The 27,942-nt window shown below is 30.4% G+C and overlaps 1 protein-coding gene across 3 annotated transcripts in view; it reads left to right on the plus strand.

The window, feature by feature from the left end:
* Positions 1-27,942, plus strand: part of LOC127707661 (pro-neuregulin-1, membrane-bound isoform-like) — a 59,778-nt gene extending 31,836 nt beyond the window's left edge. For 2 of the 3 annotated variants that reach the window (XM_052212310.1, XM_052212312.1), the window contains exons 4-9: positions 5,409-5,489; positions 8,183-8,285; positions 13,907-13,983; positions 17,687-17,789; positions 20,257-20,416; positions 22,245-27,942. In XM_052212310.1, the coding sequence (XP_052068270.1) occupies positions 5,409-5,489; positions 8,183-8,285; positions 13,907-13,983; positions 17,687-17,789; positions 20,257-20,416; positions 22,245-23,051 (1,331 nt within the window). In that variant the 3' untranslated portion in view covers positions 23,052-27,942. Of the gene's footprint in view, positions 1-5,408; positions 5,490-8,182; positions 8,286-13,906; positions 13,984-15,422; positions 15,491-17,686; positions 17,790-20,256; positions 20,417-22,244 lie in introns of all 3 variants that reach the window. The other variant, XM_052212311.1, reaches the window with a different exon arrangement.

Raw genomic sequence — 27,942 nt, forward strand, 5'->3', positions numbered from 1 at the left:
TGGGTTGCTGCCCCTGAATTGGTAATTTTAAGGAAATTTTGCTGTTTTTGGTTATTATCTTGAATATTATTATAGATAGAGATAAACTGTAAACAGCAATAATGTTCAGCAAAGTAAGATTAACAAATAAGTCAACATGACTGAAATGGTCAGTTGACCCCTTTAGGAGTTATTGCCCTTTATAGTCAATTTTTAACCATTTTTCGTAAATCTTAGTAATCTTTTACAAAAATCTTCTCCTCTGAAACTCCGTGGCCAAATTAAACCAAACTTGGCCACAATCATCATTTGGTTATCTAGTTTTAAAAATGTGTGGCGTGACCTGGTCAACCAACCAAGATGGCCGCCACGGCTAAAAATAGAACATAGGGGTAAAATTCAGTTTTTGGCTTTTAACTCAAAAACCAAAGCATTTAAAGCAAATCTGACATGAAGTAAAATTGTTTATCAGGTCAAGATCTATCTGCCCTGAAATTTTCAGATGAATCGGACAACCCGTTATTGGGTTGCTGCCCCTGAATTGGTAATTTTAAGGAAATTTTGCTGTTTTTGGTTATTATCTTGAATATTATTATAGATAGAGATAAACTGTAAACAGCAATAATGTTCAGCAAAGTAAGATTTACAAATAAGTCAATATAACCGAAATGGTCAGTTGACCCCTTTAAGAGTAATTGCCCTTTATAGTCAATTTTTAACCATTTTTCGTAAATCTTAGTAATCTTTTACAAAAATCTTCTCTGAAACAACTGGGCCAAATTAAACCAAACTTGGCCACAATCATCATTTGGTTATCTAGTTTTGAAAATGTGTGGCGTGACCTGGTCAACCAACCAAGATGGCCACCACGGCTAAAAATAGAACATAGGGGTAAAATTCAGTTTTTGGCTTTTAACTCAAAAACCAAAGCATTTAAAGCAAATCTGACATGAAGTAAAATTGTTTATCAGGTCAAGATCTATCTGCCCTGAAATTTTCAGATGAATCAGACAACCCGTTGTTGGGTTGCTGCCCCTGAATTGGTAATTTTAAGGTGATTTTGCTGTTTTTGGTTATTATCTTGAATATTATTATAGATAGAGATAAACTGTAAAAAACAATAAATGTCGGCAAAGTAAGATCTACAAATAAGTCAACATGACCGAAATTGTCAGTTGACCCCTTTAGGAGTTATTGCCCTTTATAGTCAATTTTTAACCATTTTTTCGTAAATCTTAGTAATCTTTTACAAAAATCTTCTCCTCTGAAACTACTGGGCCAAGTTAATTATAGATAGAGATAATTGTAAGCAGGAAAAATGTTCAGTAAATTAAGATGTACAAACACATCACCATCACCATAACACAATTTTGTCATGAATCCATCTGCGTCCTTTGTTTAATATTCACATAGACCAAGGTGAGCGACACAGGCTCTTTAGAGCCTCTAGTTGTTGGTAGTTTTCACTGGAATTATTTTGTATTCAGTTCAACAACGATAATCCTTCACACCTGTCGAAGTAGGTTTTTATGTGGATATTGATATGTATGTTGGTCAGTAATAGGTAATGCGTAAGGTTGCTGATCAGTATACTGATGAGATGTTTCCTGATATTGCTAATGGCAAAATAAAATTGAATTAGAGAGTATAACATGATGATTTTTAAACAATTTCCTGAACTGCCATAAAAAGATCTATAATTAAATTACACTTGATCATGAAATATTGGCAGACTATCAGTAAGAGCATCATGATGTCCCGTTTACGTTTATTAAGTGCCGATTGCCATCTTATTCATGTTGATCTTCAATTTGGTAATTCAATCAAAATTGTTTGAACGTATTTAAAACTTGTAATTCATCCAAAATATCAAAAAAAATTATTAACCACCTTGTGCAGATAAAACAGTCAAATATCTGTTAGTCTGATCCTTTTGACTGATAGCCTCACAGTTTAATCTCGTCTAGAAACGAACATTTAAAAAAAATGATTATGTAATGTTTTAAGTTATTCTTTGATCGTAGATTATTAATATTCATTCACAATGTTTGATGATCAAATTCTTTATAATCTTAGTGCACAATTTATGTTGTTAAACTAGATCTTTCACATGGTCAAGGTCAAAGAAGATTTTTAGTATTATGAACTAATTAATACTCTGATATCAATCTTATTTTCTGTGTTACATGTTTCAAACAGAGATTTTGTTAAAATTTGGAAAACAAAATAATGTAGAAATTTTGTAATAAAGTTTCACAAATATGTAATCTTTTTATGAAAAAAAAAATCAAAAAGGGATTCAGCATATTAGTAATTAAAAAAGCAACATTAAAAAAAGGAAGAATGGAAAAATAAATTGTTTAAAACATGAAAATAAAGAAGCAAAAGAGGTAAGGATTTGAGGTACAAAATTTGAAAAAAAAAAAAAAAAAGAGGTACATTATAGCTAAGTTCTTCCAAATGATGTCAACATTCTATATCATGTGTTTAGAGTCACAAAAAAAGTCTTGTTTGTTGCTGAAATCTTTGTAACTGTTATAATGAAGGATATACTACACAATATCTTCTCCTTGTAACTCCAAGTATCTTTGGTACCTTAAAGGATAGTACCAAACCAAATGTACCTAAATGTCTAAGTTTATTTGTGTTGGTTTGCTGTCTCATTTACATTTAACCCACATCTACTTTTTATTCAAATATTTTGAAGCTGCACTTTATACAATTTGACATTGTGTATTTCCGATTTTTATTGATTAATAAAATTCTTTTGAAGGTGTGTCTAGTATAAATAAAAAACAAGTTGAAAATAAATTGTATGTTGTATTATGTGGTTATGAATACGTATACCTAAGGCTAATATGTTACACCGAATTTTATCAGAAATAAATCAAAGAATTCGACAAATAAGCAAGTCATTATTAGTTAACACATTGTGAGGGAGAAATTCAAATCGTGTTTTTCGTGATTCAGAGTTGATGCAAACATTCCATTTAACTCCGTTTAACTTAATTAAATTATTTCTGTTCTGACACAATCCTGTTCAAGTGAATTCTTAAGCTATATCAATCACTTTATTATTCAATTTTTTTAACTAAAATAAAACAATTCCTTTTCAATAAACCCTACCCATATGAATTATGTTGTAAACCTTAAATTTCTTAAAACAAAACCTTTCTAAATTTAAACAGTACAATATGTATAAAGTATTTTGAAACTAAGGGATTATTGCTCGGGAATGATTTAAATAAATTCCTGTAATTGTTTATTTATAAGCATATTTATTTAGATTTATTAAATCGGTGATTAAGATTATTAACAGAACAGGTGACATATAACATTTGTAAAGGCCGTTGATCGGGAATATATTTTGAAAATTTCCTCTGAGGGCCGATAGGAAAATGGGTGCAATTCAACAGATTATTACTAAATCTGTTATGAACATTACAAGAACCTTTAAAATCAATGAACAACAGAAAAAGACTGAAAATGGCAATAGCACAAATGAAGACTTTGGAAGAAACAGAACTAAAATTGATGTTGTGGAACACACTTGTTTTTTTGAAGTTCGTAAATTCATTTCAGGTATGAAATAATAATTTCATGACAATTTTTTAATATAGCAACTGTTCAGCTTTATCTGCACATAATTTTCAACATTTACAAGCCAAGTTCACAATATTTGAGGTCCAAATAGCTTCAAAGACGTCAGATAGAAGACACAAGCACCAAAAAGATAAAAAAAAAGAAGCTTTTTAAAAATGAGGTTATCTACCCTTGATTTTTTTATGCTGCCCTTTATTTCTATACCAAAAAGGTCTATTAATGAAAACCAACTTTGATTTCTACGCCTAAGGATCATGAAATTAAGGGTGGTCATTTTCCAGGCTTACATATTGGAGGTCGACTGCTATGTTAATTTGGTTATCATCTAAATATTTCCTGCAGACTCTACAATGTAATTATCTTGCATTATTGAACCAAGTTGCTTTTAATTTGTTGCACTACAATTGAAATTCATTGTGTGGCGATCTCTTTATAATGTTGGCTATTTTTTGTATCATAAAAGGTATGGGTATTTCTCCAGTATTATTATGTCAGGTCGGTATCGAGTACTTACATGTAAATACTATGTAAAGTATCGAAATACAGGAACAATAGGGAAGAAATAAATGTCCAGTAATCCATTGTGTTTCCAATATGTAAATGAAGATAGCACTGATTGACTGTTTACCCATTAAAACAGACTGTGAGGAGATTAAGTTCATTATTACTCAGATTGTTAATTAGTTTTTGTGGAAGGAAAGTACATCAGTGCATTTCATTACAAAAAGGTAATCAGACTATGTAATGTCTGGTGATATTGTTAGTTAATGAAGCATGGAGAAGACAACACCGTACACGTGCCCAGCAGATACTGGGTGTTAACCTGCTATGGCTTTTGGTTTTGGGTTCTTGGGTGGCCTATTACTTTGTTTCTTTATTATCCGATTCAGTATAAAGTTAACATCACTGTACCATTTCTTGTTATCAAATAGAGATTTATATAACAGTAAGGAGATGAGGTATGATTGCCAATGAGACAACTATTCACCCAAGTTCAAATGAAGTGGGTGTAATCAATTATAGGCAACCAAATGGCCTTCAACAATGAGAAAAAACCCATACTGTATAGTCAGATATAAAAGGCCCTGACATGAAAAAAATGAAACAATTCAATTGAGAAAACTAACGGCCTAATTTATAACAAAACAATTTACAAAAAAACAAATATGACAGACATGAACCAATGACAACCACTGGACTACAGACTCCTGACTTCGGACAGGCAGGTTATTTGTTTTTAGTTTATTTCATAACTTTTTTTTGCTTCAATGGTTTGTGTTATGCTTTGTATTTTTTCCTGTTAAAAGTTTTTCTTTCATCGACTCATTTTAAATGATACTCATACTTCAAAGAAACCCTTCATTTACATAGAAGATGTCAATTTGCAGTTGTATAGATCCAGAATTTGCAAAGGGGTTAGGGTCGGAGGAGTTATTTTTGAAGACTAAAATAAAGCTTTGACTAGATTTGACCTCAGATTTGTAATCACTTTGATGTAGTAACTTTTTATATTTATATTATTTCAATATTTTAGAAGATCTATGCTGAATATTTGATGACAGTAAAACAAATATGGTTTTTGTTTGTGGACTTTTAAAAACAGTCATTTATTCCATGTATATATTTTTTATAAGTCAAGTCAGAAAGTTGGCAAAATGTTTGCACTTGATTAGACTATAAAGCTGCAAAAAATCTTAAAAAGGAGAAAAAAAATTATGGTGTGAAAACAATGATTTATGTCATCAAATATTCTATGGCACTGCATGAAAATTTTATTTTTAATGTTGTCTGCACTGTGCTTATTTCTTTATTTCATAACTGTACAGTCAAGAAAAAACCTACAAAGCCTCCAAAGAAAAAAAATCCTAAGAAAACTACACAGAAACCAGCCATTCAAATAAATGAGGGTAAGTCATTGTTTTATGTTCTTGTCATTGCAGAGTATTACTATTTATTTTTTTGTTTTATTCTTTGCACTTTTAATGTTTTGTTCCATATTTATTCGTAGGACATAGATATTGCATCAAGAATTATATATCTTGAGAATTATTTGTAAATTGATGTAATTTAGAGATTTCCTTATAAAGATAGCAGCAGTATTGCTAAATAAGCAATGCTTTGTTGTCGTTATTTTACAGGTTGGGATCGCTCATCAAAATGGAATACAATGGATTCATCAACATTTGGGAAAGCAATTTTTGTTAATTTCAATGTATAGGTAAACCAGGAATTGAAATGTTTAACGAAGTACAAATTTGCTAAAGGTTTCGTATGCAGACTTCGGCAAAACCATGAAATCAAATATCCACGAAAAGTACAATTTTTCCACAATCCATGAAAATAGGTATCTAATAATCCCTTAAACACATCAAACACTAACGTCATTTTCATATACATGAAAATTCAAATTACAAGTCAAAAGTGTTGCAATCAAAAGCATTTAAGTCTTTTTTCCATCTAAATTGCTTATTGTTGTGAAATTACTAGTTAAATAATTAAAAGATTGAAATAGATAAATAGAGATATTTATAGATAATACAGACTTAAGATTAAAATATCAAAAATGATTAGAAAAATATAGGTAAGTATAAATAATATGAAAAAAATATTAAAACATCTGAACCTGTTTATTTTGGACTAAAGAGTGAGACATAAAATGTTAAACCTGGAAACTATTGAACCAGTGTTTGAATAGTTTTGATGTGAATCAGTTTATGGCATGGTGAGCAAGTAATAACTTTTATATGAACTTATTTTTAGTTTTCGATGCTTTAAAAATAAAATTTTGTTGAAATTTGGCGGGCGGGGGTGTCATTTAGAATGCAGAGTACGATATGCTTCCGCCTACCCGAGTGTTAGTTTACATATTTAAACTATTCATTCAGATTTATTGAATGTTTACTCAAGGTGAATTAATATGTCAAATTTACCTTCTTTATTAAATATAGAGATAAGGAGACACAAATCTGATGACAAGAAAAATTGAAATAAAGCATCTTTGTTTTGACTCTTTTATTTTCCTATTGGGTGGAGATTGACTTAAGTGCTAATTTATCATTATTTTTAAGTAATGACTAAAGTATGTTTCTTAATCAAGTTTAAAAGGAAGACCATGTATCTCAATTTAGGAACATTGTTGGAATTTTAAATGTGCTTATATTTATTTATTTATTGATAGGGCAGTGTGAAATAGTTTAGAAATTATTCATGAGATGTTCAAACATTCGAAATATTAATTGTATACTGTAAATTCATAAATCATTGCAAGGTTTTCATAAATGCGAATAATGCAAAAAGTAAAATCTCAAAAATACTGAACTACGAGGAAAATTCAAAAAGGAAAGTCCCTAATCAAATGGCAAAGTCAAAAGCTCAAACACACCAAACGAATGGATAACAACTGTCATATTCCTGACTTGGTACAGGCAACTGGATGAGTATCGCAATAATAAATATTTGATACATATATCTGTATGCAGGTTTTTCTGATATCCCAATAATTGAATCTCGCTATTTTGTCCATTCCTCAAAAATCACAATAATCTCTGAATTTACAGTACCGATAGCTATTTCTTTTTGATTTGTTATCAAAGAATTAGAACAAACGTTTGATGCACAAATCTGATGCTTGGTGCAGAACGAAAAATGTCTTATGGTCTTTAAAACAATTGACAAGTCTTTAAAATGTCAAATACTAGTTACCTGGTATATAAGCATAGAATTAAAGCTGTGAATAACTCAGACTATCTAAGATCTGCCACCAAGACAAAAATCAAGATATTACTAAAGAAAATCACTGATAAGGTTCGTAACTATGAACATGGGGTTAAACTAGTTATTTAGAGTGGTCATCCAAAATCTCCCCTTTTCCCAAGTATTGTTCAGGGTAGTCTATTGTTGCCCAGACATACAGCAATGGTTCGATATTATCTTTAGTCAAGTGCATGTACTGCTGTAAAGTTGGATATCCTGCTTAAAAGAGAGGGGAAAGATACCAAAGGGACATTCAAACTCATAAGTCGAAAATAAACTGACAATGCCATGGCTAAAAAAGAAAAAGACAAACAGACAAACAGACAAACAACAGTACACAAAACACAACATAGAATACTAAAGCCTGAGCAACACGAACCCCACCAAAAACTGGTGGTGATCGCACTGTGCTCCAGAAGGGTAATTAAACATACCCATAAGTTATGGTTTGTTACATGTGTTTTAACACAGAGCTAATGATCCAATTAACAGGACGGCCCTTGCTGCTAACTGGTATAAAAGTTTTATGGAAAATTTGAGCCAGTCAGCTTATTTTTTCTGAAAACATTATTATTTTGTATGATTAAGAAAGATTATAATACTGAAAATTGCTACCTGTGAATGGTGTTGCAAGCTGGTTGATTTTGAACACTGTTGAAGTGCTGAAACTTTTTTTACAGATAGTCTGTATTCATGACATATTTTCATTTTGGTCTTGTAGGCTGCAAGCTGATACTTAAGTTCACTATGACAGAACCCTTAGAATACTGGATAGATTATAGTTTGTCATACTTAACTATTTATATGCTTATTCAACAAAAATAAGAAAAAAAAATTTAAATTTCAGTGACACCTACACTATTTTATAAATGTCCACCAAAACATGATGGTAGATGTTTTAATGGAGGGACGTGTGAAATCATTGCAGATTTAGGGATACCAAGATGTCGGTAAGTGTATTTACATGAATATCTTGACAGTTTAATGATAAAAACTTTTTATGGGCTGTAAAATTGATGATTTCTGTTGAAAATTGAAATATTCTGCATTAGAACTGATTTGAATATGTTAACAGATTCTTAAATTTTTTTGAATTTATTTATATTATCTTAAAAATTCAGAGATTTTTAGAGATAAAAAATAGAAAATTGCATTAAGATAAAAGTTTGGCTTTCATGAGAGCCAGTTGTGGTATATGCTGTTTGATTACATGTCTCTTTTTGGGGGGTTTTGTTTCAATTTATGATTTGTAAATCTATTGAAATTGTTTTATATTCTGATGTGGCATCTATGACTTTCTGATAGTTTGAGAATATAACCCTGATCACCTAATTAACACTGCTCGTCTATTGATCACATTGTTGTGTCTGTGTAAGTGACAAAGCTAGCCAATAATCCTTACAGTAACGTATGCAGCTTTTATACCTTTATCAATAAAACTTTCATGCTTTCCTATCCATTAAGGTTTATCTACCCTAAAACCATTGCTATGTACAACCAATTATTGCTTATCGGTGCAAGCTAATCCTGCTTTTGAGCATAAATGATTACATTTGTGTGATATCTTTCTGAATATCAGATGATATATTTATTGAATGTATTTTGTACTTGTTTTGTAGTCTGGGTCTGTTTAAGCTTGTCTTATAAATTCTTTAGACAAAATAGGTAGATTTACTTGTACTGGTGTTTGATCATGAGGTCAGAGCTCAGACCATCTCCACATATGAACTTTTCCTCAAAAAAACCTTGCGATTTTGCTGAAGAATCTTGTGAGACAAATCCTTGAACATTGAAAGTTGAAAATGGGTACTTTTCATTTTCTATATTTTTATGAATTTTCTAGCTTTGGATGACAATTTTCATGGCTAGCAGACAAGGTGTTGCTTTCAATTTGTGTTTGGAAACTAGAAATTTACAAAACAGAAGAACAGTTCTGCTTTGCAGAATTTTTCATTAAATTGTTTACAACCAAACCCATAACAATTGGGAAATTGGTCAGTTCATTAACAATTTTGTTATGATATTATTGAGTAACTTTTTGTTATTTTAATCAATATTACTGTGGTAACATCATCTTAGATTAACTTCAACTTCCACCTAATCAAATTTACTAGTGAAGTTTTTATACTTCTGCTTTTTGAATATACGTTCATTATATTCTTTCATACTTTCATTCATTCTTTCATCTAAATACTATCTGGAATTCAGTGAAGCAGGATCTTTTTTACCTTAATTATGTCATTGTGCTGGAACTGATTCTAATTTTTGGAAATAAATTTATTTTTTTGAGTTTCCCATACATTTTTTTTCCCTTTTTAATTTTTTTTATCAAACTATTTATTGTTTTCACATAGCAAAAAGTTATAGTAATATTAGGGAAACTGAGGAATAAGTTTGAACTCTGGTGATAGTTGTCTCATTGGCAATCAGACCTTAATATTGTTTCAGTTGTAAACGAATTTTAAACTGTATTAATAATAGCTCTCCTCTAAGACAAAAGTACTTCTATAGTTCATCTTTGATTGCTAATGTACGGTTTAGAGATCATCATCTTGTGGTAAGAGTGGGTTTTTGAAAAATGTTTAAATCAGTAATAACTGTCTTAATATCAGTTCGCACTACGAAACTTAGGTATCTGAGTTTGTTGTTTGTCACGAAAAGAAGGGAAAAAAAATTTAACAGAGGACTTTGATTAAAATTTGTTTTAACTACAGCTGATCTAAATTGATTATAGTTAAAGTCAGTGCATCTACCCACAGAAAGCTACAAAGTTTCAGAAGAGAAAATCCCCCAAAGATGTTTTTGACAGGATACTGTAGATTTCTTCACAATTTTAATTAAATCAAAAGCATTATTAGTAAAAAGGCCTTACAGATAGTTATCCGAGATATTGATCAAAATCTTCATCTTATCAAACCCCCATTATCATCATGCTGTTAATCATTTCTGTTACACACTGTTTACTATTCAACGCTTTCAACAAATTGGCCAATTTTCTTGGCTCTGATAAAGTTTATATATCAATACCACTAAGTTATTGAGTATAGTTTTATTGATCTTTGAAATCCTATAAAACAGATGCTGTCTACAAACCCCTTTATTATTGGAATCGGTCCAGAATTTTTGGTTTGTATAAAATCCTATCTGGCTGGGATTCTGTAAATGTCTTTTAGTAAGTCAATAATATTTTGAACATGAGAACTTTATGGGATGTTTTTGTCACCTGTCAGACTTACTATAGCAATTCTAAAGAGCTAATCCAATAAAAGAAGAGGTTGGGATCTTTAATATGGAAACCAGTTTTCTTATTTGTCCATCATTTGGATATTATTTAGTTAGGCAGACATATTAGTATTGTGTCTCTGATGTAGCTGTGATATAGCCTGTTTGTGCTGATGTAACCTAAAGCAAACACAAATCAATCATTGATGGCTAGACTCTGTCTTTCTGTTTGAGCAGTTACTCACTCATCAGTACAAAAGGTTGAATGAAACAAAACCGAAAATTTTTTACACATTTGACTCCCTGCGTTACAGATTTGAGCAGTTATGAAAGAATAAGAAAATTTGTTCTTCAAAAAAGTTTTTTTTAAAGAAAACCATATAGAATTCAAAATAGAATCAGATTCACCCCTCCCCCCAAGGAAAACAAAATTTGGAAAAGAAATACATTTATTGTGGCAATTCAGAGGCAAAATGATATAAATATTTAACTGAAGAAGTTATTCCTCTTTTTTATTGCTTGCTATTTGATGCCTGGTCAGGAATTCTATTGAGAAAGGAGATTCGTTAGAAAATATAACCAAAAACTGTTGCGTGTAAGATAATTCATTGTATTGCATGATCATTGTCTATTTGTATAAACATACTGGATATTTTATTTTTGTGTTCCTACACATTAAAGCCCATCATGCAAGTAAAAAATATCCTTTTTTTCGCTACTTATTATCTTATAAGAATACACTTTTTAAAATAAATTGTTCAAATGAAAAAACTATCTATCCTTTTTTTAAACCTTTTTGAATATTGATTCCTTAAATGCCAGAAAATTACATAAATTGGCAGGCCTGTACCCAGAGGCGGTACGGTGGGTGTAAAACTCCTCCATTTACATATCCATATAACTATACATCAATACAACCATATAATGAGCCTCGGGTAACCGTGTAAGGAACAAAATCATGAAATAAGACTATGAATTTATTTTTATTTGTGATAGTGGGACGTGATTGTATCACATATGCTAATTAAGTATTTAATTTTGCTAAAAGCAACATTAGAATAAGAAAAAAATTCAATTCAATCAACACCAAGGATAGCTGGAAATTTTTTTTTACAAATTTAAATGTCATAACGTAAAAGATATTTGTCCCTTTTTTTAAATGTTTTTAAAAATTTACAATTCCTTGATTATTATTTTTTTTATTTAATTAGAAATGAAATTCTTGTTTTGCCTTAAACCATGAAATCGGTGAAAAGTCACTAACCCACAAATAAATCGATCTCGTAATTAGGAAGTAATAAAATGAAAAGCACTAAAATTTTATTGCCAAGCAACATACTAGTCTGAAGAATCAGATATTTATAAACCCTAAAGCATGCATCTTTATATATCGTAAATGGCTTCAGTTTTAATTTCTAAAATAACTTTTGTTGTATATTTAAAGATCCCAGTAAAATTTTTATATTTGCATGTGATATTTTTGAAGATATTTGTATCTTATTTGAAAAAAATTACTGTCATTAATGTTGTGAAATATTGTAAAGGTTAACACCTTTTTTTTTTTCCATTTACTGTGTAGTCAATATGGATAAGATAAGAAACAGGTGTTGAGACAGCAATCCATAAATAAAGGCATATAAAGGTGTTGCTCAGTCTATAGATTTTTTTGTGTGTTTTGAATCCTGTTTGTCTTTTGATTGTTTCTCCATATTTTGGCATTGTCATGAAATTCAGTTTGTTTTTGACTTATGAGTTTGACTATCCCTTTAGAATCTTGCACTTCTCTTTCATAACTTTTTCAACAATTTGTCTTGAATAATTCACCCTACAAACTGACTCTCAATAGAATATTGTGGTAACACAACGTGTGCCAATAGTGGAGCAAGTACTCACTCAGCGGCTAACCCTTCAGGGTACATGGAGTATATATTTTTATTGCTTTGATATCCCAAGTTACTTTTTTTATATTAAATTGGAGTGATAGCTTAGGGAGCTACCATTTGATTTTTTTGGGGGGAGGGGGCTAGGATGAAAAATTGTAACCTGCATTTTTTTTAGTTGTAATCTCGGTCCTGCCTTTTTATTTTTCACTTTTTTTTTTTTATTAGTTTATCCTGACTTTTTATACATAATTTGTCATCCTGCCTTTTTTTTTTTTTACTCAAAACTTCTGTCCTGCCTTTTTTTTTTTTTACTCAAAACTTCTGTCCTGCCTTTTTTTTCAAATTTCATCCTAGCCCCCCCCCCCCCCCCCCATAAAAATCAAATGGTAGCTCCCTTATGATATAAATAAAAAAAATAACAGGAATTACCAAACATATTTGACAGTACATTAATAGACCACATCAACCACACACCACCTACAAACACTTGACTCCACCAACAACAAAAAAATAGACGGTGTTGGTGGATGGACCTCTAAATGTGTAATTTAGGTAAAATTTGGTTTTTATAAGGTTGTTGTCTTTTTTATGCTAACTCAATTTATTCCTAACAGAAGGGGAAAACTTATATATCATATTCTATAACTAGTGCTGAGAAGTCATTCACATGTCTTATCATGCTACTGTTGGGAGGCATACATCACATAATTTTAGATAATTTAAGATATATAGGTTTACTATGTCCTCAAAATAGTTCAAAGATAGGGATTTGATTTAGTGGTTATTTTTTTCATTATTTTTTTTATTTAATAAGAACTTTATCTAAACTTTTGATGGAAGTGAATATTGTAGATATATAATTTCATCATAATGAAAATCAAATTGTAGTACTAAATCAGAAAGTGATACATTTAAAGTTTTAAGAAAATGTAGTATGTACTTTAAATAAAGCATCAGGTGATTTGTTTTAATAGTTTGAAGGTAGATCTTTGACAAGTTGTGTTCAAGTTATTCACAACTTTTTAAAGGGCAATTTGGAGCTTCACATATTGTATAGACACCCCTGTCCATTGTTGAAGACTGCATGTTGACCTTTGTTGTCTTTTTGTTTTTGTTGTTCTATTGCTGTCTCATTGATATCCACCCAGCATCTTCTTTCCTCCATATGATTACTTGCAATTAAGTCATCTTGGAATAGAATGGCGGAATAACTTTAAGTCTTACCCCAAAAGTTGCTGGTACTAAATATCATAGATTTATATACCCCAAAAAATCATAATTAATGTAAAATCAGAGAAAGAAAATCTGGAAAAACTCATTCCACTAACAATCATCCAAAGTCTGCTCCAGTCAATGTTTACTGGATTCACTTTCCTTACATAAAAAAAAATATTATAGATTTTATGTTATTACTACTTGTACTAGTTGAAGAATTTTATTTCTATGATTTTGACACTGGTTTTTAGCTGCAAGGATACCCACACAGGTGAGAGATGTGAGCAGAGGAGGCTACCAAAGAACATTCCAGCAATAGAGGACTGGGGTAGGATACCCTACAGTTTTAGCATTCAAGTTCACCCTGTTGCTATGGTTTTCTTTAGCATGGCATGCATTATTTTCAAAATTGTTCATATTTTTTTAATTTTGTTTATTTTTTGTGATAGGTTGATGTTTATATTATTTAAGTGGTTTAAAATGATTGAGGAATTAATTAAGTCATTTGAATATTTTTTTTTACAAATTTTGATACATATGATGAAATTTCCAGTTCAGGTTTAACGTTTTTGAAATGCAAATGTAAAAAAGGAATAATCAAGAACCAATTTGATAACTTTTGAAATGCCATATCATATAACAAAAATTAACCTTGCCTGTTAAATCAGATTTTCATATGCAGTTTGCATGAAAATATAAATTAAAAGCATGAAGAAGTATAAAATTTCCCAATACTAATAATTTAAGCTAGATTGACAGAATTAGGATTTGAAATTTTGTATGCATTTTACCTCATAAAATTGTTTGAATGACTGCATTAGCATGAAATTAATATGAAAAGTTAATGAACAAATAAAATGACTGAATGTGAAAATGAAGTAGATCATAAAATTGTTTTATTTTATGGAAAATACATTTAGACATATTTAATTAAACTGTAATGTCATAAAACCAACCATAGTTAGTTTCAAAATATCCATAATGAATATATTGTTGAAATTTGATAAAAAACAAAAAAAAACATCTGTGTGAAATATGTCAATGTTAAAGTAAACAGTTAAAACTACTATGTCCTTATATCTCTTAGTCAGTCTAGATTTATTGGACCAGTTTATTAGAAATTAAGTCCCTGGAAGAAAATTTCTAAAACAAAGAGAGAGGCAGTTTAGTCCAAAATTTGACTGTAAATTTAACATGCATGTTTTGTTAAGTTGAACTGAACAATAGATAATGAACTTGAATGCAGATAAGTGCCGACTGGAAAGCTTACAGACAAGAGGACCACTATAATATCCCAGCACCTATCACATAATACCAATTCTAAAATATTTGGATGGAATTCAAGATTTCTAGAAAGGAAAACCTTAATAAACTGTGTATATACAGAAACAAAAAATTATAAAAGCCAAATGATAGTTTTCTTTGATGAGCAGATATTTTAATTGTATATTACATCCAAATTTGTAGAATTGGTATTAATAATTATATTGCTTATGTTTGCATATCACTCTTGCCAGATGTCTACTCTGTATTAATGCACTTTTGTTATGAAGTTCAGGAATATGAATGGTGTTTGTTGCACTTTTGGTTGAAAAGTTTCAGACCGTTGTAAATTACACTCTAGAAAATGTATATTTTTTCTGTGAAAGAAAGAAAAATGAACAAACAACCAAATTTCTGGACTTGATAATAAAACATTTTTCTCATTCTTCTTTGATTTGATTGGTTTTTATTTAATATCTGAACTTTTTATCTCCCACCTGATAGGTGTCCCGCCACGCACCAAGGGGATAGATGCGAGTACAGAAAATTGATTTTTGGCAAAGTAGCATCCAGTAGGTATATTATACATATGGCAGGAATTAAGCATAGATTTTGATTAAGCAGGGATCATAAAATACAAACATATCCTATAAATTTTAATTTCCATTTAACTTTCAAAAAGAAGAGATCAGACACCCGCACACTTCAATTCTGTATGTGTGGAGACATATTGTTTTGTCCTGTCTGTCAGTTTATCTGCCATCACAAAATCTACAGATAATAAAGTATACTTCATACCAGGTGTAGCTGTGCACCATCTGGTTAATTTTTTGAAATTAGATTGTGTTTAGGGTTTCCCATTGTAAAACATGGACTATGACTTCTAAATTTTCTTTTAGAAATTTAGGAAATTGACCGAATTACTTCAAATACTCCAATTTTATATTCATATTAGATTTAATTTGGCGATTTTTCTTAGACTTGACTTTGACTTTTTCCATTTCTAAGTTTGTCAATGCCAAATCTCTTCCAGAGTACATTGGGATGGACTTAAACTGAGATTTAATTCATAACATGTGCAGTTGTGCATTTTTAGATTTTGTAAAGGTCACTTAATTTCAAGAGCAAAAGGAAACAGGAATACATGTTCTTGTGTCAAAAGAGAAGTTTTAATTAAAAAGCGTGCAATCTATGCAGGAATATAAGTGATTAATTTAATTTAACTTCTATTTTAGAAAATAAGTTTGCAAATAAATAAGATAAGAGGTTTTAAAAAATTCTATGACCCTTGTTAAAACTTGGGTGGGCAACATTGCAATCTTTAGCAAATTCAACTTTCATCAACACTTTTATACATGTATAAGGGAATTTTTTTTTAAACGTGATCAATGTATGAAAAAGAGAGAATTCATACTATAAACTTTGAAACACATTGAAGTCCAGTATAATTAAGGCCAGTGAAAACTTTTGTAGGCTGCTTAGCTTTAGCAGTCCAAAGAGGGATTTTTGATTTCTAAATGTTAATTTCTAGATTATTTTACACCAAAAACCTTCCCTAATAATTTAGATTTAGGGTTTTATAAATAAGTTATAAATTTGGTTGTGTAGATGTTAAGAATTAAATAAATTAAGTTGAGGTAAAATTTATTCATCCTGTTAAAGCCGATGTGATATGACTTTAGTGTTCTTTGTCAAAGTATTCAAGGTATAATTTAATAATTTAGTAGTTTGTAGTTACCGATATCAAAGATGGTTCGTTGTCATCAACAATTTACTACAGAAGGTGAAATCATTGATATTAAATTAATATCTTATATCTGTATATATAATCAGAAATCTCTCTCATATATATATATATATATAACTTTGTTTCCATAGAAACTTTTCAACTTTTTACCAATATCTTGTGTTAAAGTTGTACACTGGAGAATAGAAGGGACACTTATGGTTCAAATATTTTTTCAATTTCTATACATCTTTGTAATCTGTGTGAGCTACGAGATCTATATGTTGTTGGTGTATACATATTGTCTTTGAATACCTTGTATCACTTTATAACAGACTGCACAGAAAACCAGGTGAACAGAAAACCAGGTGAAGGAAAAGATGAAATGTTAAATGCTTTGATTTAGCAGCGCTTGTGTGCAAAAATTTAGATTGAATGCAATTTATCAAGCACATTAAAAAGATTAGTATGTTAAAATGAGTGTAAATGTAGATCACTACTGTCAGCAAATTGTATATAAAGAAAATGATAAAATCAGTGAGTGATAAGTTCTGTAAATTCTCAAAATTTGATGAAAAAATAAAATAAATTTAAAGAAAAAATGCACAGAGAAAAAAAAATCATTTATTTTTTAAATAGTTCTTTATTTATTAAATCTTCTATGTTTGAACATATCAAAGAAGCATATTAAGCGAACTTCTGTAAGTGTAACTGAACAACCAAAATGTTCAAATTTCTGAACTAATAATGAATTCTAATGAAAATCTAGGAGAAAGATTCTTTGATCAAAGATAGAGGAGCTGTGAAAAAAACCCAAGCCATTAACATTTATTTAAAAGAAAAACAAAAATGAATTGTTACAGTAATATGAAATAATATAATGAATATATTAGTGTAATGTTAAGATTTGATAAAAAATAAGTAAAAATATTGATAGTTTATTTAAAAAATATATGAGTTGCTTTAGATTAAAAATTTTCAAAAACCAAATTGGAGTTGATGCTGAAAAGAAAGTACAAGAGGTATTTATTTCTATTTTCAGACCAGAAAGCTTTGGAGAATGATCGCAGATTAACTATAATTGGTATTGTTATTGGTATCTTAGTATTTGTTTGTATCTGCATTGCTTCCTATCTACTTGCCAAGTAAGTACTCATATATTATAAACACAGGGGTCTAGAGGGTGGGATTCGAAGACATAAGGTGTAATGAGTACATAAGTAAATTCAAGGCATTTATATTTACTTGCAATGTGATTGTCTGTGTTAGAATTTATTCACGTCTGGAAATTGACATATTATCTTTTGTTGAAAATTGTAGTTTGACCTATTTTGATGCATTTTTGGTCATTGGGTTGCTGTCTCAGTGACATATCTAGCATTTACCTACAGAAGCTCGTTCGTTTACTCCGGGCACTCCAGCTTACTCCTATAAAAACTGACCGCCATGAAATAGGACAATAGAGCTGAAAGTGGCGTTAAACACTAATCAATATATCTAGCATATAGCTTTGTTCATATGTAAATAGAAAGCAATCAGACTCTATAAGTCCAAACAAATTATAATGAAGACAGTTCAAAGATCTTTGAAAATAGATATAGAGAATCTTCCCCAAGGAACCCATAATGCATTAGGAAAGTGGCATTGTCTCCTGTTTACACAGTCACTATGATTCCAGAGGGGGTATATAAGGTTTCAAGAGTAAAGTTTTGAGAGAGCATATTAACTGTTAAAGAAGTGTGAAAGGTATAGAGACATTAATGGTGTAGAGTGCATCAGTACATTAGGAATTATAGACAATGTATAGGGTTACTTTTCATTCAGAGAAAACTGCTTTTACCAATTTTTCGTGGATTGAGAACAAACCTATAGTTGTTAATTTCTGTGTCATTTGGTCTCTTGTGGAGAGTTGTCTCATTGGCAATCATACCACATCTTCTTTTTTATAAAATTACATTTTAGTGTATACCGGTACTTGATTTCGTGTTTTTGCCAAAGACTGCATATAAGTTTTCTCGTTTGAATTGTTTTACATTTGTCATTTTAGGGCCTTTTATAGCTGACTATGCGGTATGGGCTTTGCTCATTATTGAGGACCGTACGGTGAACTATAGTTGTTAATTTCTGTGTCATTTGGTCTCTTGTGGAGACTTGTCTCATTGGCAATCATACCAGTCTCATTGGCAATCATACCACATCTTCTTATTTTTATATATAAGCCTGTAGCAAATTTGTACCTCATTGAACATTTAAATTTGTGGTTCACCTTTATCCATGAAATCCACAAAAAATTGGTATCCCACGAATAATAACGAATCTAAATGACTTAACCACAATTATTTAGGGTTGAGTTAAAGTGTTCATTGTCATCTTATTTCATCTATTTATGCCATTATAGGACATTAGAATGTTTTTAATAAAACCCCATTAAATGTAGAATTTCCATTTTCAACAAAATAATCCTACAATGCTTTTACATATTGTGAAATCTTATGCTACATATACTTAATTTTCAAGACAGCTATAGGGCATACGAATTATAAATAGATTTTTTTGATATTATTTATCTGAAGTTTTAAAGTCAAAATGTAGGATTTCTGTATACTGTGGATTCATTTATTTTCGTGGGTACCAATTTTCGTGGAATGAGAAAAACTTGCATTTTCGTGGATATTAAATTTCGTGGTTTTGGCAAAGTCTGCATACATTCCTTAAGTAAATTTGTAATTCGTTGAACATTTAAATTTGTGGTTCCCTTGTTCCCACGAAATCCACGAAAATTGCTATCCAACGAATATTAATTAATCCACAGTATATCCTATATCCTAGTGGTGTATCATCATCTATTAGTTATGGTGTACTGAAATGACATCTGGTATCCTCAAATGTTTTGGAAATTTGGATCTTTCTGGTTGTCAATCCAGAAATTTATGAAAGGGAGGTTCTGGGCTGTTCCAACTGTAAAAGTGGGTTCAAGTCTGATTTTCATTGAGAAGTCTGTCCACTGGATTGGTACCTCTGTCGAATCTATAAGTATGTGAAAAATAAAAAAAATTGTACTGGGCACGTTTTACTCTGACTTAATAGAAATCATTACAATATGACAGTAATCAATGAATGACATAGACTGATGCCTCAGTTGAAGGTAAAGGTCATCTTGATATTGTTGTTAGCTGTGAGCTCATTGATGACCTTCTATGTACAATTAAGTTGAAAAATAGCAACAAAAGAAAATATCACTTTTAATAAATTTCCTGCTTCGAAAGAACTTTTCTGGATTAACCTTCATTAGGAATGCTAAAACCCAATCATTTGAATGCCATGGATGTATAAATACCAGAATACATGATGAGCTAAATTACCAAAAGGGGAATAAAAGCACTATTATGTGATTTATGGTTATTTAGGAGTATTTCTTTGGAATGTTAATTGTCTTATATAGTACACTCAATAGGGATGTACTAAACTTTTAACTTTTATTCAGAATATTATATCTTACTTTACTTCATTCTTAAGGTATATGAAAAATTGTGTTCATCAAAAATTTTCACAATCGAATTCAATTTTGAATTATTGTTTTTTTTTACTAATAGTTTTCATGTTGTATTATAGGAGAAGAAGAAATAGATTCTTCCGAAGGCAAGCTGAAAAGAGGCAGCAAAATGATAAAACTAAAAACATTCCACCTTCATACAGCAAACTACCTAGTCTAGACGAAGTCTCAGAGATTTCAAAGTTCAAACTGTATGAACGTGTTACCATGAATCACAGGGTAAGATTCTATACTTAAAACTTAATTGGGTACAAATACCACTGTGTTGTTAATTATTGAATGTATATAAATGAGGGGCCTGATGGGGGGGGGGGGGGGGGGGTCTCATCACTATTCACGAGTTGATTTTTTTGTCAATCACGATTCACAGAAAATAAATTTCCATGATCACCGATCACGAAAATATAAAAAAAAAATTTTTTTTTATCTCCGCATTAATTTAGTTCTTTTGTCTATAAAAAAAAAATGATGCTAAAGAGTGATGTCTTCTTGGTTGTATAATGTATAAATACACAGACATATTAGGTTTCAATTGAGATTGTAAATTGGTGTTTAATGTTAACATACACAGACATGTTAGGTTTGAATTGAGATTGTAAATCAGTGTTTAATGTTAACATACACAGATATTTTTAGTTAGGTTGGAATTGGGATCTGATGCCTTGTGTAAACAGAGATAAACACTATGCAAGTTCAAGACCCTTTGGAACAACTCTTTGACAGTTCCATATGTGGCCTTTTCCATGTCTATCATACCCTCTTTTTCAGTGGCAGTTCAAATTGTCTGCCCTTCATTGCAGAACCTTTCTTTTGGATTTATTGTTATTTGATCAGAGGCCCCTGCATCCCCTCCCCCTGCATCCGCTCCCCCTCCTCCCCCTTATGGAGCTTCATATTTGATAAATGCATATATATAGTCTTTACCAAATTTTGACTTGCAAATACAACTGATTATAGACCTGTGCATGGTTACTTAGGTTTATTTGAGAAGGTAGTAAACATTTTGATATATTAACATATACCTGTCGACATCTTTTTTTGAATATGAAAATGATGAGGTTCAATGCTGCTTTGATCACACTTTTATTGATGGAGAAAGCAACGGTCTCTCGAAAATCTCCTGTCCTTGCATATCACCTGTCTTTATAATAGAAACCTCAATTAATACACATGTATTGGAACATTCTACATGTAGGAAGAATTGAAATTTGTATATATAGGAAGTTTATTACTGAAAATAGGTACATATAGAATGGTATATCCATTGCCATCCTAACAATAAGCTTTTTAAATTACAAACTTTTTTAAACCATTTTTGTCTCGCCTTGATGGAGTCAAAAAGCGCGACATTGGTGGCAACAGCGGCGGCGTCAACAATGTATTAGTTTGTGATAAGGTTTAGTTTAAGGTGAACCACTAGTGGTTGGTCAATGATATTTGGTATGCAGTTGTATTAGCACTGGCACATCTCATTTCCATGGAGAATATTTGGTCCCACCCCCTCAGTCATGGTCTATTGACTTTGAAACTTTTGCTTAGTTTACATGTATTAGTTTGTGATTAGATCAGTTTAAGATGATGCGCTAATGTTAAGTCGATGATATTTGGAATGTAAATTTATTGGCATTTGCAAGTCTCGTTTCCATGGAGATTATATAGCACCACCCCCTCATCATGGTTCATTGACTTTGTCAATTTCAATGTTTGTGTTTAGGTTTGTTGAAAGGAAACGACTTATGATAAGTCTATGGTATTTAATTTCAACATTTGCATTATCAAAAGTACAAAAAGGTGAGACATATCCCTGTGTTAACAGTTTATTAAAGTCTTTGCAATCAGGCCAACTTCAAGGATACAGACAGCAAAAAAAATAAGTTCTGCTCTGGTATCTTTAGAGCAAAAATGTCAGGCACTTTCTTTGTGGCCTTGACACAAATTACATACTATGATAAAATATTTTCTATTAAATGACTAATTATTAACCTTTTTAAATCTTGATAAAAGGTTACATAAAATTTAAAATAAAATTTTGATTTATTTTTCATAGGAGACCCAGACAGATGAAACAAGTTTTGTTACTCCTAACCCACATACAAATTTGAATCTGTATCTCAATCCAATGGAGAATGACGATATTCTACGGAATGCTGGTGCAAGACGTAACTCTCGTTCAAGGTTGTCGGGTATATCTGATGGTCGAAGAAGTCAGCAGATAACTGGCTCTGAAAACCAAGAAAATCGGAATAGTTCTAACAATAATATGACAGGCATTGAACCAGTAACAAGAAATGAGAAGGAATTAATGGCATATAAAAAACCAAAGGTCCCTACATTTAGTGTTGACGATGATTGCAGTGATGAAGAACAAATCAAAAATTCATTGCCATCCCTTCACATTAGTGAGGAGGACCAGTCAGGTGCACCTTTAGTGAGGAGTTCTAACCAATCAAGTGTTCCTTCTATGGAGTTATCTCCAGATTCTTCTCCCATAAGACAGAGTCCTGTTGGAGTACACAATCCTGTGGTTGTTTACACTCCCACAAGTTACAGTGAAGATAATTCAGAAATGTCTTCATCAAGTGAGTGTTCATCATGGAGTAAAGAGGAACTCCGACATTTGAATAAAAGTAGAAATTCAGAATCTAACATTCATAATGATAGTAATTATTCATGGAATGAGAGAGGTTCACCTGAACTGGTCAGAAAGACAAATCGTCGTAGGAGTTCAAATGATTTAAGAAAGTCGTCAATTACAAATCAGAATGAAATGTATTCACATTTAGCCACCAGTGGTGCAAACTTTCATATCTATGATCTACGCGATGATGACATACCTAATTCAATACCTGTGTGATTCCTGGAATTTTTCATTTCGTAGGGCACAACAAAACAACAGTATTTAAATATTCTTAAATTCCAAGCAATGTATCAAAATTTCATAAAGACATAGTACTTAAGCATGTTAAGTATTACATATATTATTATTATGGCCAATTGTTATCAGGGGTTATGATTTCATATGTATATTTCATTTATTGTTCTTTGATATTTAAAAATGATAAATCTAATATCTCCAATATATATACTCTGTAAAACATCAATTAGTTAAAGTTAAAAGTTGACATTTTTTTTTTTAATTTGGGGATAAATTATTGACTTTATTTTGATAATAAAATTGTGTTTAGCTATACCGGTAGACCTGTAAAAAAAAAATCTTATCTTTTGTACACAACAGTGTTTTGTATGAAAATCAAATCTGACTACCTAACTCCTTAACCATTCTCAAAAATGTTTGATTAGGTAAAAGTAGAAACTTATAATTCTGCATAAAAGAAACGGTAAATGACGTTGATTGATGCAAGAGTGAAAAGTACATGTATATGGAAGTCAATAGAAATCATTTAGGGACCAAATATTTGTTTTAGTATTTCATTGTTGTTATGTTTCGTAATATTGTATGTTTTTCTTTCAAGGGTATTTATGAATAACTAGATTTTTTAGAACAAAAAATGATTGTTCTTTTTAATAAGTTTATGTTTGCTTTTTCGCCCAAACTTAATCATTGAAAGTGTTCATTACCAAATTCATACAGGGTTCATTCATTTATTAAATCTTGCAGTAATCATTAGCTACACCAATTTGATATTAATTTCAAAAACCAATTGTTGAAAGAAAATTTCACATCCAAATGAAAATTTCTTCTGCATCTCTAAATGTCTGAATCACCTATATTATAAAAATATAAGTGTCACTGCCATGCTACTATTATTAATAGAAATTAACACAGAAAGAGTGCACTTCCTATTTGTTAAATGTAAATCCAGATACAACTTGGCCTGTCTTCATTCAAAATGTTTTTTGGATAATAAAACAAGTTGCTACCCAATTGTGCTTATTTGAAAATAAAAAAAATAGAAAAAAAAGATAAATTGCCGTGGTTTTACCTGATTATTATATTCTACAACAAATCTTACGGTAGTCTACAAATTTGTTGCAAATCATGACAGGATTATACTGACCTTTGGTCACTCATACTCATTTTAGATTTTGTGCTTTATGATAATTTTAAGTTATTCCCCCTTGAAAGCCATATTTTATTTTATTTTTAAAACTATGTTAATGGATATCAATTGTGAACTATTTTTGTTTGTTTAAGATTAGTGTGTATTTAATTGTAATGACAATAAAGCTGAACAATTACACTGCTTGCAATTTTTTTTTTTAATTTTTTTTTTTTTTTAAGTAATATATAATTTGATTGATTGGTTGTATATTTACATGCAATGTGACAGTTGTATATAACATTAAATTTCAAATGTTTTTTTTCAATGAGAAAACAATTTACAAAATATAACTGTAGAATGTACCATAGTGACTTTAATGGGAAAAACATTATGTCTGTGTATTAAATTGATATTTTAAAGAATTTTTACTTTTTACTGACTGAAAAAGGCACCATTTGTCTGTAGGCCATTTTGATATTTGTTCATTCAATCAACTTGCCATTTTATAAGTATAATTGCTAAATTATTCAACAAAAGCATTTTCAGTGATCATAATGGAGATAATATACTTGTTTCTCCAGAAATCCATCAACATCTCATTAATTTTAACACGAAATATTATATTATTTCATTTTTTCATTAAATTTTTGAGAGCATGACTTTTTCAAAAAGCATTCATAAACATTAATAACTACATTTAGTTAATTGAAGTACTTAATTGACTTATAATAGGATATCAGTTAAAGCCAAATTGATTTTTGCTACTTTTGATTTTCCCATACCAAATTTGGAAACACAAATGCTTTTAAAAAAAAAGAGCAAAGTGCTACGATTCTGTCCCATTTAGTTGAAAAAAATAGAAATTGATTGTGACTCATAGTTAAAAGCTAGTGTTTTTATATATAAAAATCCAGCAATCTTCATGAGAAAATATTAATACATTATTACATTTAGAGCTTCTTTTCATACTTTTATTAAGAAAAAGAAAAATAGAAACATTTCCAGCTTGCACTTGGTTTTTTGTTGTTTTCAAAAAAAATATCAAGATTATATAAATTTTGCGTGGCCTCCCTTAAAGTTTTTTCTAATGGAAGTGTTCTTTATTTAATATTTGTTTTTACTCCAGAGGATTAATGTATATTGATTTTATATAACATACCTATTTACTGTCACTTTGTGGAATTATAAATTATTGAAAAGAGTATATTTGATAGCAGACATTGATAGCAGAGAATGTCTGCATTTGTTATTTGATATTTGATATAAAATATGCATTAGATATTCTCACAAGGTCATATAAAAGCTTATGGGGGAGGCACTTACTATGTAATGAGTGGTAGGGAAGAGTCATAGGAATAAGTCGCCATTCCTAAGCTTCATGATAATTATGATAAGGATGAAATATATGAAAAAGGTTGCTGTACCTAAAATTAACTAGATGCAATTAAAACTTTAGTCTTTAATGCATAAGATATTTGTCAAATCTAATTACCTCTCCCTGAAATAGCGTATTCATGGAAACTATAGATTCAAAAATCAAAATATATATAAAGGGAAAAGGGTGGGGTATTGGATGTCTCACCAGCTCACCACCCCTATGTTCTGATTATACAGGTGTTAAGTTTTAGTTTTGTTTGTTTTTTGTTTGATGATACTAGCATTTTAACAATATGATGGTGATCAGTAGGTCATGGTAACTATAGATCCATGTTTGGTAATCCACTTAAAGGGTCTGACAAACTATCACATACCAGTATACGTTGACACTTTCTCCAATGATGGATGTAAGTATTTAACCCCTACTTTACCAGTGGTAAGCTAATTTTATCGACGTAGATAAATTTTTTTTTCAAATAATGTAATATATGTATACAATTTATAATTCACCTGGTCGTGCTCCATTTGGAGTTCATGGAATTCCGTCAGTTTTATTTGTTTCTCTTGGTTGGTATATTCCTAACAGATTTACGAATTTAGAGTATCAGTTAACCGCTGTAGCCTCTTAGCTCTAGCCTCTTACTAAATATAAATGATAACAGATTTACGAATTTAGAGTATCAGTTAACCGCTGTAGCCTCTTGGCTGTAGCCTCTTACTAAATATAATGGATAACAGATTTACGAATTTAGAGTATCAGTTAACCGCTGTAGCCTCTTAGCTGTAGCCTCTTACTAAATATAAAGGATGACAGATTTACAAATTTAGAGCATCAGATAACCGCGGTAGCCTCTTAGCTGTAGCCTCTTAGTTGTAGCCTCTTACTAAATATAAATTATTACAGGTTTATGAATTTAGAGCATCAGTTAACCGCGGTAGCCTCTTAGATGTAGCCTCTTACTAAATATAAAGGACGACAGATTTACAAATTTAGAGCATCAGTTAACCGCTGTAGCCTCTTAGCTGTAGCCTCTTACTAAATATAAAGGATGACAGATTTACAAATTTAGAGCATCAGTTAACCGCGGTAGCCTCTTAGCTGTAGCCTCTTACTAAATATAAAGGATGACAGATTTACAAATTTAGAGCATCAGTTAACCGCGGTAGCCTCTTAGCTGTAGCCTCTTAGCTGTAGCCTCTTACTAAATATAAAGGATAACAGATCAGTTTAACATGATTTAGGTTTACAAATGATTCAATAAACCGTTACATTTATAAGATTTCCAAAAAATATTTTTGAGTTGAAGGTAACAAAGGCAGTCTTATAGATTTATGCTATGAATACTCATAATTTTTGTGAACTTTGAACAGTCCATGAATATTATTCATACCACCTGTTTAATTATTTTTCCATCAAGGGGTATAATCCCTTCTCTGTCCCATAGTCCGCCTAAAACTATGATTTATTACAGTAATTATAAATCCCATAATCCCTGTATAACTATTAAAACAACAACAGTAGGACAATGTTCTTTTTCTCAAATGATTTCTTTTTATTTGGAGCTTTTCAGTATTAGGTGTTCTCTGTATAATTTTACAAACTTATGAAACTCCATTTCCTTTAAAAAAACTCAAATATTTGTGTTATGATTATACATTTTATTTTTTTTTCTCTGGATTTGATTGGATATACCAAGGTCTTGGTCCATCCAATGAAAGACTCCATTTCCTTGTGACATGAAAATATCTAAAGATACCGGTTGATGAGAATGGCCAATTATAGCTCTTGGCTAGCTTTATTAAAAAGGATTTGTTTTTTAATTGACTTTTAAAACATCTTTTTATTTATAATCGTTTTAGCGTACATAACACATCAAACAAAATTTCTAGTCAAGATAAAAATTGAAAACCATTCGTAAATATACACCCATAACTCCATTTCAGTTCAGAGTGCTTGTTCATTATTTTCATCCCTTTTTCATCCTCATTATTGATCATGGATTTAATCTAGATGTTGTTATATGTGAACTGTTATATTTTCATTCTTTTTTATTGTACATAAACTTGACATTCCTTTTCTTATTTGTATATATTAGATTCCTATTTATTAAAACTCTTTTATGATAGATAATTCATGCTTAAAGAAGCTTAATAATGCATTTTACAGTTGTACAAGATTATGTGATCATATTAATTTATTTTGTTAATTGTCAGGTTCAAGCAAGTTGTTGTTTTCAAAGTATATGCTATGCAACAATTTATCTCAATTTCTGAATGTGATATTTTGGAGAGAACACACAAGTCTGTTTTTGTTACGTCAGTTACAGATGAAAGTATTGAAGGAAATTAAAATATTTAAAAGAA

Source organism: Mytilus californianus, unplaced genomic scaffold (genome assembly GCF_021869535.1).
Source record: "Mytilus californianus isolate M0D057914Y unplaced genomic scaffold, xbMytCali1.0.p SCAF_7, whole genome shotgun sequence".
Taxonomy (NCBI): Eukaryota; Metazoa; Mollusca; class Bivalvia; order Mytilida; family Mytilidae; genus Mytilus; species Mytilus californianus.